At 41.5% G+C, this 25,297-nt stretch overlaps 1 protein-coding gene across 7 annotated transcripts in view; it reads left to right on the top strand.

Annotated features, from left to right (window-relative positions):
• Positions 1-25,297, top strand: part of cep162 (centrosomal protein 162) — a 113,748-nt gene that overhangs the window by 85,955 nt on the left and 2,496 nt on the right. For all 7 annotated transcript variants that reach the window (XM_048530866.2, XM_048530869.2, XM_048530868.2 and 4 more), the window contains 4 exons: positions 5,403-6,034; positions 7,175-7,316; positions 13,872-13,970; positions 24,901-25,035. In XM_048530866.2, coding sequence (XP_048386823.1) covers positions 5,403-6,034; positions 7,175-7,316; positions 13,872-13,970; positions 24,901-25,035 — 1,008 coding nt within the window. The remainder of the gene's footprint in view (positions 1-5,402; positions 6,035-7,174; positions 7,317-13,871; positions 13,971-24,900; positions 25,036-25,297) is intronic.

The raw sequence follows: 25,297 nt of genomic DNA, 5'->3' as shown, positions 1-25,297 counted from the left end.
ACACTTTCTTGACTTCACAAATGATCTGCCAGATAGTGATTATCAAATATTTTAAACCTTTTTACACTCCTTGGAACATCTTGCTTTCCCACCCAGCTTGATGCTAAATTTAATGACATGTCATTGATGTCACAAAGGTGGTAGTGCCGTTGTAGCAACATCTCTCAATTGCATGCCTATGCCACCTGCAGGGTGACTCTGGCATTTGAAAGTATAATGTAAGTAAATTTTTAGGGTGCTTTTAATATTCGTTAGGAATTGTACTTTATTGCTATTTATTATAATAGAACTTTGATTTTGGCTGCACAATTTTGGTTATTTGAGGTGTACATCAAGTTGCTTTATTTGGTGAGCAATGCCTGACACACATGGAAGCACACAAAGGACTGGAGTGTATTCTTTGAATGGCTGGTTTGTGTGGTTAATGGCTGCATTTGAGGTTTTGGATAGTGTAGTAGAGGAGGGGAAGCATAACAGCACAGATATGCACTGATCATATTGTGCTTTTGAGTTAATGGATGGGATTGATAAAAGGGGTAGGGATGGGTTGGCGCGGAACGAATAGATGAGATGATAGAGTTGGTTGAATGTGGCAAAATGGCAGGGCTAATGATTTAATAATCATTCACTTTTATTATCCATGACTTTTCTGGGTGTTGGATCGTGCTGCTTACACAATAAGCAGCCATATTATTTGTAATACAATTATGACTGCTTATCAAACATAACTCACTGCTAGAAAATTGCTTGCTTAAGGACATGTTCGAAGGATTCAAAAAGCCTTGCACAAAAACAGGACCTTTCTCTGAGGAATAACACATTGGACTAAATAAATAAACAAGCTAGACTATCCACCCTTCATCAGGAAACGAAGGTGATGTGATGCAAGTTGAGAACGAAAAAATATTTTTAATGAAATAGTAAGTGGTGATATTCATCTTATGGGCATGTGGCTTGAATGAGATGGGTAATAATATGAGCATCTGGCTTGAATGAGATGGGTAATAAAACTAAAAATTAGACCATGAAAATATTTCAGTGAAATAATTTATTTGAAGCAGATTCTGTATCAAGCAGAATTCATTCGAAAATTTGTTCAAATCTTCATTTTATACAATTGTAGTCTCATTGTAGTTTGATTTGAACAATTTCTTTTTTGCAACTTTTTGTCAGTGCTGGAATGCTACTGTATTCCATTCTTAGGGGCAGAACCGGGTAACAGGTGCCAAATCCACCTCGGTCAAAATGGGAATTAAACCGAATCTTGTTGGTATTATTCTGAACCAAATTGTAGCCATCCTAACTTCGATAACTGTCTAATTTTATAATTTAAAAATGCTGAGAATATTTTAGCAGCTTCTATGAAATGAACAACAGCATTGATGTTTTGGGTAGTTGACATTTCAGGAAAATGGAATGTTATCCAACTGAAGCCATTAACCATGTTTCTACAGTGAATGTTCTGGGATCTTTCTCACTGAAGGACAGGAACCAAAATTGTGCATATCAATATGGTTGTAATACTCTGATCCATTATAAAATGTTGAAAATATTCATTGCTGTCTTTTATTCCATATCTTTTGACAAAGCAGTTAGACAAAACTTTTAATTTTACAGTAATCTATGCACACCAATTCTCATTTCTTTTCTATGATTTTGTATGGTTTGTTCATTTTACTACTTGGTGTTTTCAGTTAATTTTTGCGTGGCTGATTTAAGGCAATGTCTCAGGCTTGACTGGATTGTTTCCAGCCTTCCTGTTCAACCCAATCTATGATTCTAATCCATACTTTGATTAGCACAAAGCCTACACACGTAGTTTTGCCTGACTGGGACTGCAATTTTCATTGTGCCTTGTTCAGATTTAGTTGTTCCAAATTTTTCCAAGGTCTACTCTCCAAAATCTGTTGATTATATAGTCTGGATTTGGAGCTCTTGTATTGTGCTAGAAATTAAACATGGAGGTCAGGATTTTGTGACCAGAGATAATGGGAACTGCAGATGCTGGAGAATCCGAGATAGCAAAATGTGGATCTGGATGAATACCCCAGACCAAGCTCTTATGAGCACAAAAGCTGATGTTTCGGGCCTAGTCCCTTCAGCAGAAAAAGGGGGATGGGGAGAGGTTTCTAAAATAAATAGGGAGAGAAGGGGAGGCGGACCGAAGATGGATAGAGGAGAAGATAGGTGAAGAGGAGAGCATATGTTGGGAGGTAGGGAGGGGATAGGTCTGTCTGGGGAGGATGGACAGGTCAAGGGGGCAGGATGAGGTTAATAGGAAATGGAGGTGCGGCTTGACGTGAGAGGAGGGATAGGCGAGAGGAAGAACAGGTTAGGGAGGCAGCACGAGACGGGTTGGTTTTGGGATGCAGTGGGGGGAGGGGAGATATTGAAGCTTGTGAAGTCCATATTGATACCATTAGGCTGCAGGGTTCCAAAGCAGAATATGAGTTGCTGTTTCTGCAACCTTCGGGTAGCATCATTATGGCACAGCAGGAGGCCCAGGATGGACATGTCATCTAAGGAATGAGAGGGGGAGTTAAAATGGTTCGCACCTGGGAGGTGCAGTTGTTTATTGCGAACCAAGCGTAGGTGTTCTGCAGAGCAGTCCCCAAGCCTCTGCTTGGTTTCCCCAGTGTAGAGGGAGCCACAACGGGTACAGTGGATGCAGTATATACCACATTGGCAGATGTGCAGGTGAACATTTGCTTGATGTGGAAAGTCATCTTGGGGCCTGGGATGGGGGTGAGGGAGGAGGTGTGGGGGCAAGTGTAGCACTTCCTGCGGTTGCAGCGGAAAGTGCCGAGTGTGGTGGGGTTGGAGGGGAGAGTGGAGCGGACAAGGGAGTCATGAGGAGAGTGGGCAATCCAGATGGCAGACAAGGGTGGGGATGGAGAAATGTCTTTGGTGGTGGGGTCAGATTGTAGATGGCGGAAGGGTCAGTGGATGATGCGTTGGATCCGGAGGTTTGTGGGGTGGTTTGTGAGGATGAGGGGGATTCTCTTTTGGCGGTTATTGCAGGGGCGGAGTGTGAAGGATGAGTTGCGGTTATTTTGTTGGATGTCACAGAAGGTTTCTGTCTGTAAGGCGTAATACGATTTACTGTCATATCATCCCAAACTTACCTTTTTAATTATTGATCCTGGTCCTATGCTAACTGTTTGCCAATATTAGCCCAATTCAATGACTCATTATACCCAAAACAATGCGCATCTTCTGGGATATCCCAGAATAGAACATCATCCACATCACTAGCATCACATGTAAAATGCTCTTTGCACCCAGCCAGTACTGTCAGTCAGGAGCTGCATGAGAAGTGATATTTGCCTAAAATACGGCACAAAAGGAGTAACTGACACCATGCTTTGTGGATAGAGACTTGGAGGTCCGAGTGGACAATAGAGTACAGAGCGGGGCTATCCTCTTCCCTCAGGACCAATGGAGGCCAAAATACCAGACCCTGCCAGCCTAACTGAGGTTGCCACCAAGACATCATGCTCTCAGCTTTCTGGAGGAATACACAGCAGTGAAGGAAGAAGGACGGTCACCTTCTCCACTGCCACCATCTCTCTGCTGACTAACACTCAACCTATCTGCGACTGCTTATACTTTCCATCAAAACTTGTGTTCTGCCACTCTCAATATTATATGCAACATCTTCTCTCGCTGCTCTCATGCACCCCAATGCACGCCATTACCAGTGTTGCATGGCCTCTCCATTCCTACTTGCTCACTTGAGACACCTCACCACTTTTCCCCCATCTGCATCAGCTGTGCCACCAGCCTTCGTCTCATTTAATCCCTCTCATTCTCTCAATATAGGAGAAAACAGCCCACAATGGGACTGAAAGATCCTAGATGGATGGTGGGCTGCCCAACATTCGATTCCTCATCCCTTGCAAGAAGAGAAGCCTAACCCTGGTGACCTCAAATGACTGACTGTGTCCAAGCCCTTGGACTGATACTAGGGGCTCTTGTTGACTATGTGCAGTGGGAGCCCTCAACTGAAGGCAGTCATCCCTTGTCATCAGTGAGGATTGCTGACAGCCTTGATAAACTTCCTTGCTTTCTGTCTGCACTAAATGCCAAGATAAGATTGAAGTACTGTGAGCCTGGTGGCTCTATCTGAGGGACAAGGCAGATATGGTAGGGAGCTTGGAACTCACCAGTTGAATCCCAAGTGAGAGAGCACAAAGAGAACAAGAAAACAGCCCTAAGAGGCAGCCTGGTTCAGATTGTGAGTTGGATGCCTTTTTCTGAGGGTAAAGGTCTTTGCAGCAGTGATTTCAATGCTAGTTCACCACAAAGTGCCACATTAAAGTGCAGAAGTGTCCTGTAAAGTGTCCACACATGAGCCGAATAATCTGAAAGGCTAGCAGGTGTCAGATGCCAGCATCTATTGGACATGGCAGTTCAGAGAAGCAAAGGATGACCTCAGCCTTACATGTCAAGAGTCATTGATATCTAATTTGCTTGCGCAGGATGGTAGGATAGAAAGCTGCATACAATGAGCAGTGTTCCTTTCAATTTTCTTTCCAGCTATTTGGGCACCGAGGTCTGTGCATGCCAACGATTATTTTTGTTTTGAATTGGAAACCAATTTTCATGATCGGCATGGCGATTGCCTTGCATGTAACTTTGAATCTCACCAGTGCAGCTGCTACACTGTTAATGAAGTTGTTAACAAGCAATGATCCTTGTTAATAGGCATCTCACCCACTGCCCAGCAAGAACTATATCTCAATACCCAAAACCTAGTTAGAAAACACAAGTAGCTACTCTCAGCGTTGAGATAGGCCTTGTTGGACTTCTCAGGTGTTTCTCCTAGATTTCTCACCATAGCCTGCATATTTATTGCATGTAAGAGATTTCACTCAATATCTTTTAATTTAGATTTTATTAGAGGAAGTGATGCATGCTTTACAGTGGACAATGTGAGGGTTGCAAGAGATCGTATTGAGCAATTGAGATTTGTCATGGATTAATTATCCTGGATTTTTCCTCATTCTTCTTAGAATGGTCTCACTTTTGTAATTATCTAAAGAGACCATGTTTTCTATCATGTAGGCTAGTGTAAGCCAACTTCAGCTCAACACTACAGAGAATGAGTCTTATAACAGCCAATGTTGTTTTGCATACAGTAAAAGTAAACATTTGGTAGTCTGACAGATTAACGTAGTTGCTGTCTCAGAAAGTTAAATATGTGATGCCGGGGTTATCTCATAAGACAACTTTGTAAAATGGCCTTGATGATTTGAGCTGCCCTGCGATATTCTATAGTGATAGCTTCTTTCAAAAGATTGTGTAGAATAATTTCCCACAGACAGAGTTTGAACCTAAACTTTTGAATTTTAATAAAACTGCAATAAGTTTAATAAACTGTCATTTTGTATATTTTCTAGATTCAGTACGAGCAGAGAGTCTCAGACCTTGAACAGCTTTTAGTGGACAAGCTAATCCATGAGAGAGAGAATTTAGATGACTCGGATCCAAAAATGAAGATACTGGAAGAGGAAATTTTCAAATTAAAAGAGGCCCACAAGTCCAAGGAAAATCGACTCCGGAGTGACATTGAAAAACTGAAAAATCAACTTTACCAGGCAGAATTAAAGTTAATGGAGAGAGAAGAAAATTCCTTGAGATTGGCTGACCAGCATATGCAACATTCATATCAGCATGCCAAGGTAGAGAAACTCAATTTAGAACTAGCTGCTAAAAACCGAGAGATACAAGAGCTTTCAAAGACGTTGGAACATCTACAAAGAGAGAGGAAGGTGCTCCTTAGTAACAAATCACAGGCAGAGAAATATTCACAACAGAAGTCAATCAAGAAATCCAAAAAAGACAATGAATGTACAGAATCTTTCCCAGCAAATTTAGATGAAAAGGTTTACCAGCCAAGTGACTTTTCTGGCTCTCACATCTCGGAGGTTCTGAAAGAAAATGATATGCTGAAGAACAACATCGAAAGGCTATCTTTGGAAATAGACCAACAAAGAGCACAATTAGCCCAATTTGAAAATGATGCAAGGAGGTAAAGATAACATTTAACTATTTTTAAATTTGTTTCCTTGACAGTCACATTTGAATAGATAATGCTTAGTAAAAAAAAAGTGTAAATTGTGCATTTTAAGATGACCTAAGATGATGCTACCAGCTCTTTTCTTGAAAGCTACCTGAAAACTTGGTTGCCCTCACTTATCTCAGGCCTGTGCCATGTGAGCTGTCTGTTGCTCTTGAAATTTGGCCCCTTTAAGGAAGAAAAAGCCTCAAGGCCTAATGCCTTGGCAACCCATGGCTCACTATTCAGATCTACCTGAATTTCTATCTTGTAGTATCTGATATCACGCCCTTTAAGAAAAAAAAATCAAAGTTTTTTTTATTATTTATTTATGTAAAATTTGAACATATACTAAGCTAACAGTAATTTTCTATTCGTTCACATGAAATTGATCAGTTTAGTGGCAATCGTGGACAAAAATGACAACCATTTGAACAGCAATTATAGAAACCGTTACTTTGTATTTGGTAAAGCTGGCTGAGGTTATTTGAGGTTACAAATAATTGGTAATTGAATAATTACTAATTAATTAGTATCTAATTACTAAGAATAGTAAATAGAATGTCAGATTACGCTATATACCATTTTTTAAATAGTTCAGTTAGTCCTTTAATGTCCAATGAAATGGATGTGTAGGATATCCAATTAATATCTCACCATCCTTTTCCACAAAGAATCAAACATTCCTCAGTACTTCAGTAAAGTATCAACCCAGGTATGTAATAGTAGTTGCCGTAGTCTGAGAGAATCATAGACTTGCTCTCTCATTAGATAGAGAGAAAGAGAGAGAAAAACAGCTGGTGTCACCACACCTCAAGTGAGGTTGAGAAAGCTGGACTTTTATGGTAATCTCAGCTGGCTTGGACATTGAACTGGTGCTGTTGTCACCACTCTGCATTGTAAATTAGACGCTACCCTGAACAGCGGGCTTGCACCCACAACCTAAGTTGGGCAAGAGTGCTACCAATAAAGCCAAATTGACATAGGGTGACAATTAGTCTTAAAAACGTTGCTGGATTTTTTTAAAAATGTCTATGAACTGATTCTTGATCATTGCTTTCTAATAGTTCACATAAAGTAAGACATTTTTAATGATTTTTTTCCAATCTGCAGAGCACAAGGTGGTGTTGCTGAGCATGTTGCAGCATTAAAAGCAGCCCATCAGCAAGAAGTAGAACAGATATTGACTCAGCATGCGCTGGAACACTCCTCTTCGAAAGTGGCTGAATTGACAAACAAAATCTCTGCCCAAGAGGTACAGGCAATTAATGAACAATGTATATTATGGTTTGTGAATTTCATAACGATGTCACATTTTAGAATTAAGTTTTTTCTGTTTGTTTATTATTGGATTTTGTTTATCAAAGGATATAGTGAGTACAGTTGGGCTTTGCACTATTAAAGTTTTTTAAAGGAATTTATTGGGTTTGTTGTTTTGATATAGCACAGTGGATGGAAGATGGCATGTTGATAGGAATTGCAAGATCGAAAGCACAAACTGAATCAGTGGATTATGATAGCAAGTACTTTCACCTAAATTTATGGTTTCCCAGTTTCTGATCATCACTGACCAGCATTGTTTCGTACTCCTTCCTAAATTTGCATGAAAGGGGTGATGAGCCACATTCTTGAAATGGTACAGACTATCTGGTGGACTGCACAGTTATCTCTTTCAGCTGAGCTAAACTATTCTGAACCTAAAAATTCCCATTTTAGAGAATGAGGTTGTATACTGCACAGATACTCCACGGAAATTTCTTGCTATCCAGGGCATGACAGTCCTGTTGAGAACATGATGAGGAGTTAAGACTAGTCCTCCCAAAAGGGCTGTTTGCACTATTGAAAAAATCAGACCAAAAATATTTTGTAGATCTGGCGATAGTAGGAACTGCAGATGCTGGAGAATCTGAGATAACAAGGTGTAGAGCTGGATGAGCACAACAGGCCAAGCAGCATCAGAGGAGCAGGAAAGGTGACGTTTCGGGCCTAGACCCTTCTTCTGAAGCATCAGCCTTCCTGCTCCTCTGATGCTGTTTGGCCTGCTGTGTTCATCCAGTTGTTATCTCTTTTTGTAGATCTTGTGGCTTTCCATTAATGGTTATAATTAGAATGTTGATTCGTCGGGTATCAACGCAGGGATGTAGTAAAAGTCACCATAGTCAGAGAATCATAGGACTGCTATCTCATTAGAGAAAGACAGCTTGGTGGTGAGTTTGACTTGAATGTCACTATGCCTCAGGTGAGCTTTAGAAGACAGGATTTTCGTGGTGATCTCAGCCAATGTAGGGATTAAACTCGTGCTGTTGTTACCATTCTGCATCACAAACCAGACTCTGCCCAAAGTATATACTCAAGTCTTGAAAAGTGGGCTTGCACCCATTTGGTCAATGCTGGATAGGCAAGACATTGAAAAAAGGCTCTAAAAGTATGAGTCACTACAGCAAGGAGACATCTGGAAAGTTTTTCCTTGATTTGTTACAAAGAATTTTCATTAGGGATTTCTAGTATTGATGAAATGTGAATTGCACGGTATGAGTTGTAGTGCGTGCCAGTGTAGGAGAAGCACCTTTACACTTACACAACTGTTCAGTCATTCCGAGGTCCTGGACTTGAGGTTCATTGCAGAATTTTCCAGTTGTCACAGTTTGGAACTGCAGAACATTTCACAAAAGCGGCTTTATAAATGAAATTTTACCTTTCTAGTTAAGTAACTGCAACTTTTTAAATGAGAAGTTTGTCAGAATATGTTGACATATTTAGAATATTTATTTTCATTGTATCATTGTATGGATTTTGTCACGAAATGTTGGCATATCCAGAGTTTTTCAAAGATAGCTTCCAAGTGCTGAAGTTCTGAATTTGAAACAAATATTTGTACTCTCATGAAATTGCATACCTCCAGCAATTTTACTTTTACATTTGAAATTAGATTCTTATTCAGGTACTTGGTAATTTTTTTTTGCTTTTTAGTATATTTATATAGGCATTGTTTTCCCTGATCCAGAAGAATGACATGTTTAATGATTTTTGGTTACGGATCACAAAGTCACATGAAGCCACATTCTTCTCTGTGGTGAGAAAACCCTGCCCTCAACTGTTAATCTTCACTTTGAGCATTGAGAATTCTATTTTTCATTTTGAACTGGAATCCATCCGAAGCAGGAACCATGAATCCATACAGCTGCATTACTATCTGACACGCAGCTGTATGATCTAGCATATACATACGGGAGAAGGAATTTCATATGTGTTGTGGGCTGGAAGACTAGTTTGCGATGCAGAATGATGCTGACAGCATGGCTTCATGTCCTTGCATTGACCTGAGGTTATCATGAAGGACTGTCCTTCTTAACTGTTCTCCTGTCCTGAGATGTGGTGACCCTTGGGTTAAACCATCACCAGTCATATCTCACGCTCTGTCTCTTTAATAAGAGAGCAACTCGGTGATCTGGTGGGACTATGGCGACTCTTGCATTTGCATCTTGATGAAGTACAAGTTATAGAAAGGTTTCATAATATGCTCCATTTTCATGATTTTTATAATCATGCAACTGGATTTTTGTCTTAATTTCAAGAACTTTGTGTTGGACCATTTCTCAACGACACATTCCTGACTTCTTTTTCAAAAGACAGCTCATTCACTGTGGGTATTGCTGCAGAAATTGCTTACAGGTTAGGTTCAGGCCATTGCCTTCAGTGACACCATCACAGGCGGGTTTGGGCAAGGCCAACAGGTTTGAGATCCCTTCCAGGACATTAGCCCAGTTCTATTCATGGTTGTTTAGTCCTCCAGCCCTCATTCTACTCCCTCCACCCAGATGCATGCAACCTACAACCCTATTCAGTCATGATCAATGAGGTACATAACAATAAACCATATAATAATATTGGCATGTCTTTGCTGTTATTCCATGAACATTGCAATCAACCATTGAAAACTTTGAAGTTCATAGAACTGTCAATCAAAGTTAACAGACACTTCAAGCCAAATAAACAATTCCCCTTCACCACCAAACTACCATGCAGAGCAAAGTGTGGAGGTGGATGAACACAGCAGGCAAGCAGCATCTGAGGAGCACAAAAGCTGATGTTTCGGGCCTAGACCCTTCATCAGAAAAGGGGAATGGGGACAGGATTCTGAAATAAATAGGGAGAGAGGGGGAGGCGGACTGAAGATGGACAGAGGAGAAGATAGGTGGAGAAGAGAGTATAGGTGGGGAGGTAGGGAGATGATAGGTCAGTCCGGGAAGGACGGACAGGTCAAGGGGGCGGGATGAGGTTAGTAGGTAGGAAATGGAGGTGTGGCTTGAGGTGGGAGGAGGGAATGGGTGAGAGGAAGAACAGGGTAGGGAGGCGGGGCAAAGCTGGGCTGGTTTTGGGATGCAGTGGGGGGAGGGGAGATTTTGAAGCTGGTGAAATCCACATTGATACCATTGGGCTGCAGGCTTCCCAAGCAGAATATGAGTTGCTGTTCCTGCAACCTACAAGTGGCGTCATTATGGCACTGCAGGAGGCCCAGGATCAGGTTGCAGGAACAGCAACCCATATTCCACTTGGGAACCCTGCAGCCCAATGGTGTCAATGTGGATTTCACCAGCTTCAAAATGTACCCTCCCCGCCAAAACCAGCCCAGCTCGTCCTCGCCTCCCTAACCTGCTCTTCCTCTCACCTATCCCCTCTTCCCACCTCAAGCCGCACCACCATTTCCTATCTACTAACCTCATCCCGCCCCCTTGACCTGTCCGTCCTCCCCGGACTGACCTATCCTCTCCCTACCTCCCCACCTATACTCTCCTCTCCACCTATCTTCTCCTCTGTCCACCTTCAGTCCACCTCCCCCTCTCTCCCTATTTATTTCAAAAGCCTGTCCCCATCCCCCTTTTCTGATGAAGGGTCTAAACCCAAAATGGCAGCGTTTGTGCTCCTAAAATGCTGCTTGGTCTGCTGTGTTCATCCAGCTCCACACTTTGTTATCGCGGATTCTCCAGCATCTGCAGTTCCCATTATCTCTTACCATGCAGATTAAAATGCTTTTGTTGTTCTTGGAGCTCAGCTCAGCATTGACCGTAGCAATAGTAATAGGCAGAATGGAAGGGCAGATATCTCTTTTGCAGATTTTGACCACTTAGCTGAACTTCAGAATCAGAATCCTTAAAAAGTCAGAAATGTTTTTAAGTGTATTAGAGTTATTTAAGGGGACAACCAAACATGACTGATAATGAGAATTTGTAAATACAATATATTTGGATTTTCAAAAGGGACTGATAAGGCACTGTGCATAAGATCCCTGTGGTGTTGGAGGTGGCATAATAGCCTGGATGGAAATTGGCTAGTTAACAGAAGACGGAGTTGGGATAAAGGGGACATTTACAGAATGACAACTGATAATTAGTGGAGAGGCGCATGGATCAGTACAGAGGCCACAATTATTTACAATATATGCTAATGACTGGGATGACAGAAGTGAACGTACTATAGTGTTCTACTTTATAGTTTAGAGGATGCATTATGGTTTAGAAATGGCAGAAGCAAAGGCGGGAAGGCAAGTGATGAGAATGATGGAATACAATGTTGGAAATTGTAAAGTTATGTGCTTTAGCAGGAAGAATCAAAAAGCTGGATATCATTTAAATGGGGGAAAATCTGAGGAAAGCTACAGATTTGAGGATCTTTGAATGTTATGAATCACGAAATGCTATCATATGAGTTTAGTGGGTAGTGGGGAGGACAAATGGACTGTTGGCCTTTAATTTAAAGGGAATGGTGTATGAAAATAGGCTAGTCTTGCTAAAATAATACAAGGTACTAGTCTGGTCACACTTGGAATACTGTGAACAGTTTTGGTCCCCATATATAAGAAAGTATAGCCGAGCAGACCAGAGAAGGTTGATTGCTGGTAAGGAGATTTTTTTTTCTTGAGGCTAAGTAGAGTAGATTAGGCTTTTACATCAGCATTTAGAAGAACAAAACATAGCAACAGATTAGACCATTCAGCATTTTGGGCCTGCCCGGCCATTCAATAGATTATGGCTGATTGAACAACATTTCAGTGTCTTTTACTCACACCATTTCCATGACCCTGTATACCACTGGTAATCAGATCTCTACTTTAAATATAATCAAAGACTGAGCCTCCAAAGCACTTGGGTAATGAATTCCAAAGGATCATAATTCTCTCAGTAAAATACTTTTCACCTCACCTCGAACTTAAGTGACATCTTGATTTTTTTGAATTGCGCCCCTTAGTTTTAGACTCCCCAACCAATTCGTCTTAGCAGCATCAGCCTTTTTATAGGCACTTTGTAGGTTTCAATGAGTTCACTTTTCATTCTTCACAACTCTAGAGACAACAGCCCCAGTCTGCCTGATCTCTCCTTAAAGGACAGTCCTGCCATGCCAGGAACAAGTCTAGTGAACATTCATTGCAGCCCCCTATGGCAATTATACCGTTCCTAAGGGAAAGAGTTAAAAACAGCACACTGCCCCACTTGTGGTCTGACTAATCTCTTATACAATTGAAACAAGAAACATATAAGATTTTTAAGGGACTTGACAGGGTAGATGTGGAGAGGCTATTTCCCCTTACGGGAGAATCTAGCACCAGAGGGCATAATCTGAAAGTATGCAGTCACCCATTTAAGACAGAATTGAAGATTATTTTTTTGAGGGTATTGAAGATGTGGAATCCTTGACAGCAGAGGGCTGTGAAGACTGGATCTTCAATACATTAAAGGCTGAGATAAACAGGTTTTTAACCAATAAGGAAATCCTGGGCTATGGGAATAAGGCAAGAAATTGGAGTTGAGGATTATCAGACCAGCGGTCTCATTGAATATTGGAACAGTCGATGAGCCAAATAGCCTACTTCTGCTCCTGTGTCTTACATGTTTTTAATACAATAAAATTGTTTTAAATCTGCTGAATCATGCTGAAGCATCATACACATCAAAACCTCAAAAAAGTCAGATGGGGTAGTCACCAGGTTACTAACAAGCCCAAGTGCATTTATTAGTCAATTTGTGTGCAAGTTGGAACACCATGTATACTGCAATATAAAATAGCCATATATGAGTAATTTTAATGAGATCTCGCTTGTGAGTACGAGCATTCTTAAGTCGGACTTTTGTAAATCAGGAGCCATGTTTAAGCCTTGTTAGATCAATTTTACATTGAAAATATCTGTCAAGTAAACGTGAAGGCAGTTGAATAATCTTTGTCTGACATCCTTTTCTTGCTAAGCAGCCATCAACACAAGTACCTAATCACATCTCAAAATAACTAAAGTCCATGCCATTATCACTTGCAGGTAAAACAGTTTTTACTGGATTTCCAAGCCCCATCCTGCATAAACTCCAACTCATCCTATCATAAATCAAGCTCTGCTTATCAATTTATCCAGTTCGTTAACTCCAGTTGTGGTTTCATCCTTAAAACGAATTCACCTAAAATTGCTTGTCTTTCCTCAGAGATTTGTTCCACCCTACATCTGCAGATTTATCCAACTTTGTCTCCATACTGGTGCATTCTATTCATTAAGTTTATTCTGCTACCTAAACAATTCCACCTTGGTACACAATCTTCAATTTCATCACATCCCTCTGAAACTTTTTCCCTTAACTACTTTAAAAGATTTTTGCTATGAATCTTTTTGCCACATAACCCCAATTTGCTTCTTGCTCTTCCTCCTCAGGTCCAGCTGTCAATTTTGAAGCACCTAATGAGGCTTTAATATAGGAAAGATTTAATAAAAAGATTTCGAAGAACACAATATACTCCTACATTATCTGATTCCCTCTCTATATAATTATAGGTTATGATGAAACACCTTCGAGAACAAATTAATGAGCTGCAAAAAGACCGGGAGGCTCTTTCTTTTGCAAAGCTCCGTGAAGAAGCTCTGCAATCTCAGGTACTTATGAGCTACACACTAACAGCCTTAGCAATTTAACTGAGTTGAGTGTTCAAGATAATACAGATTCAAGAGCGGGAAAATGTAATTGGGGAAAAATCAAGTGGAACACGAAGGGGTTGGAAACTCTTCCATGTGCTAAGTCTAATCAAAAGAAAAATAAAATTCAGGGATAGTACTTGATGAATCTTCAAGACAAAATGATTAAAGATTTTTATGATTAATGTGCTAAAAATAGATATGTCATAGAGAATAATTTTAACATATTTTCAATTTTGAATCTTTCTGCACTTCATTTCATTTTTTGAGAAAACATTTAATGTGTTTGTACTACTTACTTAAGGACATATTTAAAACTTTTATATCAGAGTGCCCAAAATGGGCATATTTTAGATTTTAGCCAGGTTGCAAGGACGATTATAAAAAAAGAGAGACCGAGCAGCATCACTCCACAAAAACATACATGTACGAGAATAGCAATGATTGACATGCGTTTATTGTAAAAATAAAAATAATTTGAATGGCAGCTGGCAAAGTTGGCACACAACAGAAGAAGCTGAGATATTTGTCCAAGATTTTGGGATGGTGAAAATGTGTATTGTTTTGGCGACTATGGCTGAATCATATAAGTTCTGCATGTCACTGGCCTCTGGCAACAAAAGTTGTCAAATAAACCAAATATGTGAAGAACAGAAAAGGTTACACTGGGTTGGTATGTACAATACATGTTAAAAATACTGTGCAGCATTTAAAATAAAAGCAAAAGTTCTGGAGAAGCTAAACCTGTCAACAATCAATGGCATCTGTGGAGTTCATGTTTCAAGCCTGATATGACTCTTCAGAGCAGTTCTGGTAGTATAGGCAGCTGCATAATAATGAGACATGACATGCAGTTAATAATGCTGACTACAAGCAAATAATTCCTCTTAATAGGCATCTCATGACTGCCTAGTCACAATCTCATCTTGACACCTAGAACTTGGTTGGAAATGTAGCCAGTTGCTCATAACATTGAGAAAATCTTCACGACTTTTCACACGCTTATTCCAAATATCTCATCATAGCCCATGTCATTTGGGCTCCTATAAAATTCCACCACTGTGGCATTGTGTAATCTCATACGCAGAGATAGTTGTGGGATCAAAGTATGTATTGGAGTTGGATCATCTCAAAGTGGAGCTTGAGTGTTCCTCAAGTCCATAAAGAAAGTACAGACCTCTGCTGCCCTGGGCTCCAGCCAAAGACCCAGTAAAATAAACCCCACCCATTACCTTTCCCACTTATGGCTCAGTTGAGTGCTTTGGACAGCAGCTGGCTTGCAGGTTATAAATGAGAATGGTTATTTATACTGATCTTGCCTCAACTGAAGACTCCCAGTTGGGCAAATCAGCATCTCAGATGGTTTCCAACTTGGGAATTAAACTGTCCCTTCTGTTAAAGTTACATGTTGCATCAAGCAGTTTCAAAGAATATGGAGTTATTTTCCATGAACCTGAGAACCGCAAGAGTCCGAGCCACAGCCTTGGCATGTATTCTCAAAGTGGGCCCTGAAATTGGCATTTGACTTTTGCCCAGTCCACCAGCCTTCAAATGATATGTCAGCCTCATTTAATATCATCATTTTAATCAACCTATTCGAACATGTTAGGACACACAAATAGGATAGATGGGACTTAAACCCATGCCTCTTAGCTTGGAGGTTCGGGATATTACCACTGCACCACAAAGTGGCTGTGAAATAACAAATTTCATTAATTTTCACCAACAAGCAGGGACAACACACCTGGCCCTCAATGTGGATAATAAAGCTGAATTTGAGCAATTGCAATCCCATATTCCCTGAATTTCATAAAGCTTTAGCAGAGTTCAATTCTGTTTGCACCTGGATAGAGAATTTCTTATGGGTGCTGTTGGTTGCCTTTCATTTTTAAAAACATAGTAAAGGAATAACTGCCAACTTTGATGTTTTTTAAAAATATAAGAAATTTAACTAAGAATCTATTGTCAGAGAAACAGCTTCTTTGTCCCAACAATGTTCATGAATTTCTTCGGTGTACATTTAGCTCAATCTTGCCCTTAAGTATTGTTAGTCTCTGAGGAAATAGCTAACCATGTTCTGTGTTACAAAGTTAATAGGAATTTCACTTTTCAATAAATTGCATATGTTTAATCAGAAACCACTGTAGGTTGTTTAACCTTAGCTGCTCCATGGCAAGCTTGCTTTCCTTTCTCAGAAAAATGTCTTCACTACTGATTTAACACTAAGAGGCTGAGTAGCATTCCTATCCTAATGAATGTGGGGACAGGAGTAGTCTTTTTACGCCTTCAGCCTTGTCTGGCATTCACTGACGCCATAACTGACGCTCAAGGTGATCTTTAAACTGCATTTTACCCCATATACTCAGTACATTTCGTCTGTCGATCTCAGATTTTCATGAATTGTTGCTATTTAATCAGTTGGCCAATTGTGAAACAGAGTTCCAAATTGCTGTTGTCCTTGCATGTCAAAATGTTTTCTAATTTTGCTACTAAAAGATCTGGATCCAATTTTTTTAGACCATGGCCTCTATCCTAGACTCCCAGACAGCAGAAACAGTCTGTCCCAACCATTCCTCTAATACGTTGAACGTATCAGTCCCATCACCCTTAAAGTAACCCCTGCAGTTTAGAAAGTTTGTGGTAACTGTCCTCATAATATAACCCTTGAGTCCAAGTATCATTGTACATAGAATCCCTACAGTGTGGTAACAGGCCCTTTGGCCCAACTAGTCCATACCAACCCTCAGAGCATCCCCCCAGACCCATCCCCCTGTAACTCACCTAATCTACACATCCCTGAACACAACAGGCAATTTAGTATGGCCAATCCACCTAGCCTGCACATCTTTGGACTGTAGGAAGAAGTCGGAGCACCCATAGAAAACCCACGCAGACACGGGGATAATATGCAAACTCCACACAGACAGTCATCTGAGGGTGGATTCAAACCTGGGTCCCTGGTGCTGTGAGGCAACAGTGTTAACCACTGAGCCACTGTGCTGCCAGTGGTAAATTTACACTGGTTGGAATCCGATTGCAGCCTAAATAGCATGGTCTATGGTAAAATTTGCGTTAGAATTGGACATGAAGTCTGGCAAGGCCTACCCCTCTCCATCTTTTGTACATTTGCCAACCAACAAGGTAAATTTCTCACTCAGCAGCAGGGCATTACCAATTGAGGTGGGTTATAGCCTATTGTCAATGCTGCAGTGCTCTTATTAATGGTAAGTTTATCTTAACAAATATGCCAAACTGCCTAGACATCAAAAATTCTTGACTTGGAAGTCAGAGCAGTACCTGTAACTTCAGCTCACTGTTGGTTACAAGGTGTCTCCATGTTCCTTTGCACCAAAGAGCATCTTAGGGCGCAACTAGCCACATACACCCCTTACCCTCATTGGCACCTAACATTTGCCAATCCCCTCATGACCATTATGGCACCTTTCTAATTCACTTGCAGGTGGCTTAGGAAGTACAGACTTGCATTAGAGGGCAAAGCAGCAACTAATATTGAAAGGCTGCTGCAAAGACACAATGGGTTCAGGGACGGACAGCCATCCCATGGATTGAACCATGTTACTTCTCATGGCTGCTCACTTACTCTTTTAGCACCTACCTGCATGATCGCAGGATCCCTGGGCTGCCAGGCAATGCCTCTTAGCATATTAATCTTTCAGTCAGACCCAAAGTCTATCAGTACTGTCATAATTGATGTGTTCCTGTGCAGATGTACAGGCTGCTTCTCTGTAGGGCACTGTCCAGGGTGGTTTGGGACAAAGCAGGGGCTGTCGCATTTACACCAAAACATCAGTCAAAATCCTAATTGATGTGCCAGCTGCCTACAGAGCAAACGCACCGAAATACTGCATATTTTTGCAACCAAGGTGTCATTTCAGGAACAGGTGGGGGCTAGTTCTCAGTCCAGTCAAGAGGATGCTGCAGTCTGTCACTGAGCCCTCATATTGTCACACATGGGCATAGACTACATGCAATCCAGGCATTGTACTACAGTTAGTCATTTCCTTGGATCACTCAAGGCCAGGGCATCTTGTCTGACTACAGGGTGGAGAGCAGGCAGTGGTCAGTCCTCTGTGGCCAATAACAGCAGTCATTGGAATCATGTATCTCAGCCAGGGAGTTGCAAAGACAGGAATAGTGGATTTGGTCAATCATGTTTATGGGGTGCTTGTTGAAGGCAGTCAGAGGTGAATATGGTACTTGGTGGTGGGGGGGGGCTGGTGGTGGAAGGTGGTTTTGTCTGTTGATTATTCTGAGGGGATGCAAAGGAGCTTGTAGAGACATTGTGGGATCATTGCCAAAATGGGTGAGGGAAATTGAGGTACATGTACAGGCGGGGATAATGTTGGCGACAGGGGAATTTGAGGTGTTTGGAGGGGAGTGTGGAACAATATCAAAAGGCATGGTAGACTACAGTGTGGGGCTATTGCCTGTGACCACAACCACAGCCTCCACAAGGGGAGTGCAGAACAGCAAAATAGGTAAATAATTTATCTTCAAGTAATTATCCAGTTTGCTTTTGAAAGTTATGATTGACTCTGCCTGCCCCACACTTTGAGGCAACGTATTTCAGTTTCTAAAATTATTTGGGAAATGTTTTACTTTGTGTTGCCTTTGGTTCACCTGGAGGATTGTTCATTTTACTTTCACATATATTTTATCAGCATTAGCACTGAAATAACTCTGCAGAGGCCAGTACCCCGTCACCAAGTCACCCTTCATTTATACACAGGGAGTCCTCAACACTGATCCAGCTCCCGGAGTGAACAGGATATCTGACGCTCATGTTCTTATCTGTCAGCCAAGGCTCTCTGATTGGACCAGATTAACAACAGCAATCCAGGAACTCATATTCTGTGGGGTCCACCTGACAGAAGTTGCTACAGTCACTACATCCCTCCCCCTCTGATATGAAGACATAGGCCGCCTGTTTTTTTTTGTAGCCTGTCCTGCGGTGTTTTAGCACTGGGTCAGATTCTGCAAATGGTGCGTCTGATATGGGCGGCATGTTGTACACAGCAGGCCTCTTGCACCCAGAACGTCTCAAAAGAAATTCATTCTCTTCACTTAACAAAGGCGTTGAGACAGCAACATCTGCTGTGAGCATCTTCACATTCTTAAGTATCTTGAATCCTTGACAGAGAGGGAAAAGCGAAGTGTTGTAGAACAGTTGCAAGAGCTGTCAAGAAGCTGGACACGTTTTAGTCCTGCACCATTTGCGAATTTGCAGCTGTCACAAAGTCCACGTGTTTGTTCTGAACATCGCACCAACCTGAACTTTATACTTCATTGGACCGGACCTCATGTCAACCATAACAAAGTTGCTGGAAAAGCTCAGCAGGTCTGGCAGCATCTGTGAAGAAAAGAAATCAGAGTTAATGTTTCGGGCCCAGTGAGGAAGGGTCACTGGATCCGAAACATTAACTCTGATTTATTTCTTCACAGATGCTGCCAGACCTGCTGAGCTTTTCCAGTGATTTTGCTTTTGTTCCTGATTTACAGCATCTGTAGTTCTTTCAGTTTTGTTTTCTCACGTCACCCATGCCTCTTAACCCAAGCAGGGCCATTCTTGTGATTCCTACACCAAACTTTGTTCCCAAAGCAAACTCTTTTTCGCTTTGCAAATGGAACACATTTCGCCCTCCCCCCTGCTCTGGCAAGATCAGATTTAACCTGGTGCATTGTTCTCTCCCCATTAGCACCTCTGCTGGAGCTATCTCTGTAATCGCGTGCGAGATGATCCTGTAATCAAACAGGAACTGGGACAGTTTTGTATCAAGTGAAACTGTAGGCTGTTTCTTTAAGCCTGCATTCAAAGTTTGGACTGCTCATTCTGCCACACCTTTGGTTGATAGAATGGTATGAAGCTGTCCCTGTGTGTGGAATACCATTCAACTTCAGGAAATACTCAAAATCCCTGCTGGTAAACAATAGCCCGTTATCTGTCACTACACTTCCAGAAATCTGTGTATTACAAAAGATGGATGCAGTTTTTTTTTTATCTTCATCCCTATGTTTGACAAATGAACTCTCTGCATGTTCAACCACTTTGAATGGGTGTCTGCATAAACAAGAACAAAGAGTCCATGAAATGACCTGCATAGTCAATGTGTAACCAAGCCCAGGATTTACCTGGCCATTCCCATGAATGTGGGGCAGCTGCAAACGGTAATTTTAGTCCTTGTTGGCAGGCTGGGTGCTGTCCCACTAATGTGGCTCTGTTTGCGTACAAATCCTGGCCACCAGACATAACTTGTTGCGAGCATCTTAATTTTGGAAACCCCTGGATTATCCTAGCAGAGGTCAGGCAGTATCTGGCAGCGACCTTTACTCAGGACAATCACACTTGCTCACCATAATAAAATGCGATCTTCTATGGTGATCTATTCTTGCCAGGCTCAGAAAGGTTTCACTTCTGGTTGTAATGGCCCTTTCGATTCAACCATCACCACCAGCTGTTTCAGTTTTGTCAGGACTGGATCTTTCAGTGTCCAAAGTCTGATTTTGTCAGCTGTGACTAGAAGTGTGTCCAGGAAATTTAAAGCCATTATAGACTCTTCTAATGGCAAGACCACCTGTGGTGTATTTGCCAGCGGGACATGGCTGAGTGCATCCATACTTGCTACTTGGTCTCCCAGATGGTATTCCAACTTCTAATTACAGGGACCTAATATTAGAGGCCACCGCTGAATTCTAACCTGAAGCTGTGGGCAGCACTGCCTTGTTCTCTTCAAGTAGACCTAAGAGGGGTTTGTGGTCCATTATTGTTACAAAGTATCAGTGGAACTCTCTGACTCCAAATATGACCACCAAACCTTCTGCATTAACCAAAGTCCTGGATGCATATGCTATTGGACGTTACTCTCGCTTGGGTCATCTATGAGTTAGCACTGCCCCAGTGCTGTATGGTGAGGCATCGTGTGTCAATACCAGATCTCACTTTAGATCATAGAGTACCAACACCTTAGAGGATGATAGCTGTTTCTTCATTTCCCTGAAAGCTATGGCTTGGCTATGTGACCATTTCGAAGGCTTGTCTTTTTTAAGAGTTGATACAAAGGTGCCAGCATGGAGGCCAGGTTATGTATGAACTTTCCATAATAGCTTACCAGTTCTAAGAAAGACCTAAGCACTGATACAGACCTGGGAGCTGGGTATCTTTGATTGCCCTCCTTTTATCTTCCAATGGGTGTAACTTGAATCTTGTCGAGTCTGTAATCCATATAGGGCACTTGAGCTGCCTGGAACACACGTTTTTCCCTTCATTAGGCATACACCTGCCAGGGAGAAACATCTGAGGGCTATATTCCAAATTCTCTAAGTGCTTCTTATTGCTCTTCCCTCTTACTGGCATATCACCCAAATAAATTGTGACTTGGGGTAGACTTTGTAAAATATTCACCATCATCCACTGAAAAATTGCACAAGTTGATAGTTCCCCAAATAGCAATCTTGTACATTGGTACAAACCGTTATGGATATTAATTGCAGCACACTTCTGGGACTCCTCCTCTAATTACAATTGCAAGTATGCATGGCTCATGTCCAGCTTTGTGATGGACAGCTCCCCTGCAAACTTTGAGTATAAATCCTCCATTCAAGGGATTGGGTATGTATCCAGGTGCAAAAGTGATTTACTGTTTAAAATTTCTGCAAAATTTAACTGATCTATCAGGCTTCACAATCAGTGTGACTGGTGCTGCCCATTCCGCAAACTGTTTGATGATTGATTCCTTCCCTTTCCAGCCTTCTGTTTTCTGCCTCTACTTTTGCCTGTAATGCAAATGGCACTGGGTCACTCTTGCAGCGTTGTGGAATTGCTTCCTGGTCAATATGCAGGATGGCATTGGCTCTTTGGTCCCTGGATCTTCCTGAAAACCATCCAGGTATTTAATTAGGACTTCATTCGGGCAGCTATTTTCTGATCAAAAAACACTGAGCCAATCTCAGTAAATCTTTCTCAACCAGCTTGGGCCTGAACCTTTTACAACCATCAATGGTAACTGAACTAGCTGTTTTTCGTAAGAGACTGGAACTGAAGTTGTACCCTTCATTTGTTAAGCTTCCACAGCATAGGTACTCAATATAGCTGAGGTCTTGCACAAACTTAATGGTTTGAATCCAGAGCAAATTTTGTTAGACTGGTTCAATGGTCACTGAAATGGCCGCACGAGTATCAACCTCCTTCAGAACTAGATGACAAAATTACCAGATGTTTATTTTGGCTGGTTCTGATTCGGATGTTGCTAAGCAATTTAATTATTCCAAACCAGATGCAGATAGACTTTCCAGCATGTGCACTGTCCCGGATACTGGTCTGAGTTCTCTGACTCAATTTGGGCCAACTGGAACTCTTCTTTGCTGTCTCGAGTCCACAGCAACTACAGTGGCTTGCTGGCCCATATTCTGAGGAAAATATTAACCATTTTGCCGAGGCTTGGCTTTGTTTTGGGGTTTGACTGACCGAGAGTCCCTCTGTTCAAAATATGTCCTGAGTCAGGCTATGCAATTGCTTTCACTTAAGTGGTGTTCCCCATGCTCAGTCGGACTGGTGAGGTTGTCCACTTCTGTCGGAATGCCCTGCAACTCATCTGCTCCACTTCCCTTATTTTCCAGTGATAAAGCCACTTGTAGTGCCTGTTTGAAGTCCAGTTGGGCTTCACCTAGCAGGTGCTTTTGCATGGTCACATCATTAATCACACATACCAAATGGTTGGTCAGCATCTTATTAAGGGTTTATTAATTACTCATTGCTTTTCATCTGCCCCAATGTCATTTGCCTTAAAAAAAATAGTTCTTTTTTTCCACATACTGGAGCCAGTCCCGGCAGGATTGAATGAGTCAAGCTTCCCACCTGCCGTTTCAGTACTCTCTTGTCCTGTTACTGCTTCTAAATTGCATCAGTTTACACCTTTTCAGGGCCAAATTTGACCAACCACTGAACTGTCCACTTGAGAAACGTGACTATGTCTTCCTGTAATTTAAACCTTCTTCCTCACTGTTAACCTCCCCAGCAGTCTTCATGTCACCCACAGACTTACCTATCATCCAGCTCCCCCCCACACCTCCAAATTCTCATCCATATCACTTCATATATATTAGCGAGTTTTGAGAAGATTTGTAGCTCAGGTTGAGGTTCTGGATGTGACTTTGCTCGCTGATCTGAAAGGTTAGTTTTCAGATGTTTCGTCACCATTCTAGGTAACATCGTCAGTGAGCCTCCGATGAAGCGCTGGTGTTATGTCCTGCTTTCTATTTCATTATATATTTATCAGAAACAATAAGGGACCCAGCACTGATCCCTGTGGTGTGCCACCAGATCCAGTCACACATACAGTCTTCTTTCTCCACAGTCTGGGGGCAAAACACATTGATTGTACCTCCATTCCTAAGCTTCTGGTTGTTTACAACTTTCTCTATTCATTTTCACTCTTCCTCCTCCATCCTGAGCTGCCTACACTACTCCAGTGAAGAGCAACACAATGTAAAGAACAACCTGAATAAAAATTATAAACAATTTGTATTCATACTTTTCTTGTAATTCTTACTTTCTATTCTGACACATTTGCAGTCCTTTATATCTCTCCCATTTGCCAGAGTTTGTGCTTTTTTGCATATTTATGCTTCTTTTCTTTTAGATTGTCATCTGTTTATTTTTAAGTCTTGCTCAAGTATAAACTAAATTTTAATTGCATTGAAGTTTATTTTTTATTATCTTACACTGATCTTCTGTTTTAATCCACTATTAGATTTTCCCAGTCCATTGTGGACAATCTCTGCCTCATGGCATTGAACTCAGACACCAAATATGGAATCTGAGTAAAACCATACAGTCATGTAGCTGTTAGAGTCACAAAGGCAACTTAATTAGGTGGGGTGAACCCCCCCCCCCACCTCCAGCGTCTGTTGTAATTAATCTATGGTCAGGAAGCCCCAAGTTTGATCTTCTTCACCGCTCCCAATTGAGGCCTATTCCTGACTGGACTGTAGTTACTTCCATTCCAGGGAGAATGAGAAAGAGAGAGCTCATTAGATTAATAAACTAGTGCAGGCGTGCTGTCAGTTGTAGCAGGGCAAAGTCCCTCAATGTTCACAAATCAATATGGCATGAACATGGAGACATGGAAAATAGATGTAAGCATTGAGAACCAACCCTCTACTTGCTGCTAACAGCAGTAACCATAACCAGGACACACAGTCTCGTCGCCCCCCCCCCCCCCACACCGCCCACAACAACACCTATCATGTGGCTCTTTTTCCCCAATCCCTGCCTCCATGCCTGCACCCCCTTCACTTCCCCACTTCCCAACCAAAACTCTCATGTTTTCTGGATTGTTTCTCATCCTGGCAGCAGTCAGCAGCTGCCTCCTAGGTCTGCTAAATGCTAGAGCTACTGGTGACTGATTTGTGGGATTTCATCCTGACCTCGGTTGAAAGCCCATCAGCAACCAATTAGATGTCTGATTGCTGAAAGATCTGGAGGAGGGCTTTCAGCACCTAACAGGATTGCAATATTCTCTCTGCTTTTCTCTCTCTCCCCATTTTGTACTTATCCCAACAACAAGAAGATCCTGCCCTCAGCGACTGTCCCATATTTCTCCCTTTCAGGTTCTACGTTGAACTCTGTCATAATGATAGCCATTTTTAAAAAAATCATACAGCATTCTGCATTTGACTAAATTTGACTCCTTACTCATCAATAAAACTAAAGGTGATGAAGAATCTATTGATACTGCACAAAAATACTTGTCATATTTGCCTACATGATGATTAGTTAATTTCCTAGGGAAGCATTTTTGTTGGCAGAATTATACATTGTTTATTTTGGTAAAAATAAATAGCAACCTATATTTACTTCAACGTCATTTCCCAGATGGCCAATCTTCTAGAAGAATTGAGAGAAGCAAAAGAGAATCACAGCCCAGAAATGAGGCATTTCTTGGCTCTGGAAAGGAAAATTCAGAAGATGGAGTTCAAGTATGCTCAGAGAGAGCAAGAATTCCAACAGGTACTATATAACCAATTCTTAAAGTGTTGCAAAACCTTAAAAGTAAGAAGATTAGGCCAACTGGCTCCTGCAGCATGCTCCATCATTTAATAAGATCATGGCTAATGTAATTGTAGCTTTACTCCACTTCTCTGAATGCGATCCCCAAAAAATTCAATCCTTCATCAATCAAAAATCTGTCTAACTCAGTCTTGAATATATTCAATGACCCAGTCTCTCTCTAGGTAGAGGATTTCAATAATTTACAACTTCCTGTTGTTCA

This window comes from Stegostoma tigrinum, chromosome 4 (assembly GCF_030684315.1).
Source record: "Stegostoma tigrinum isolate sSteTig4 chromosome 4, sSteTig4.hap1, whole genome shotgun sequence".
Classification (NCBI taxonomy): domain Eukaryota; kingdom Metazoa; phylum Chordata; class Chondrichthyes; order Orectolobiformes; family Stegostomatidae; genus Stegostoma; species Stegostoma tigrinum.
The sequence above is the reverse complement of the archived record's forward strand: the minus strand, read 5'-3'. Positions and strand labels throughout refer to the sequence as shown.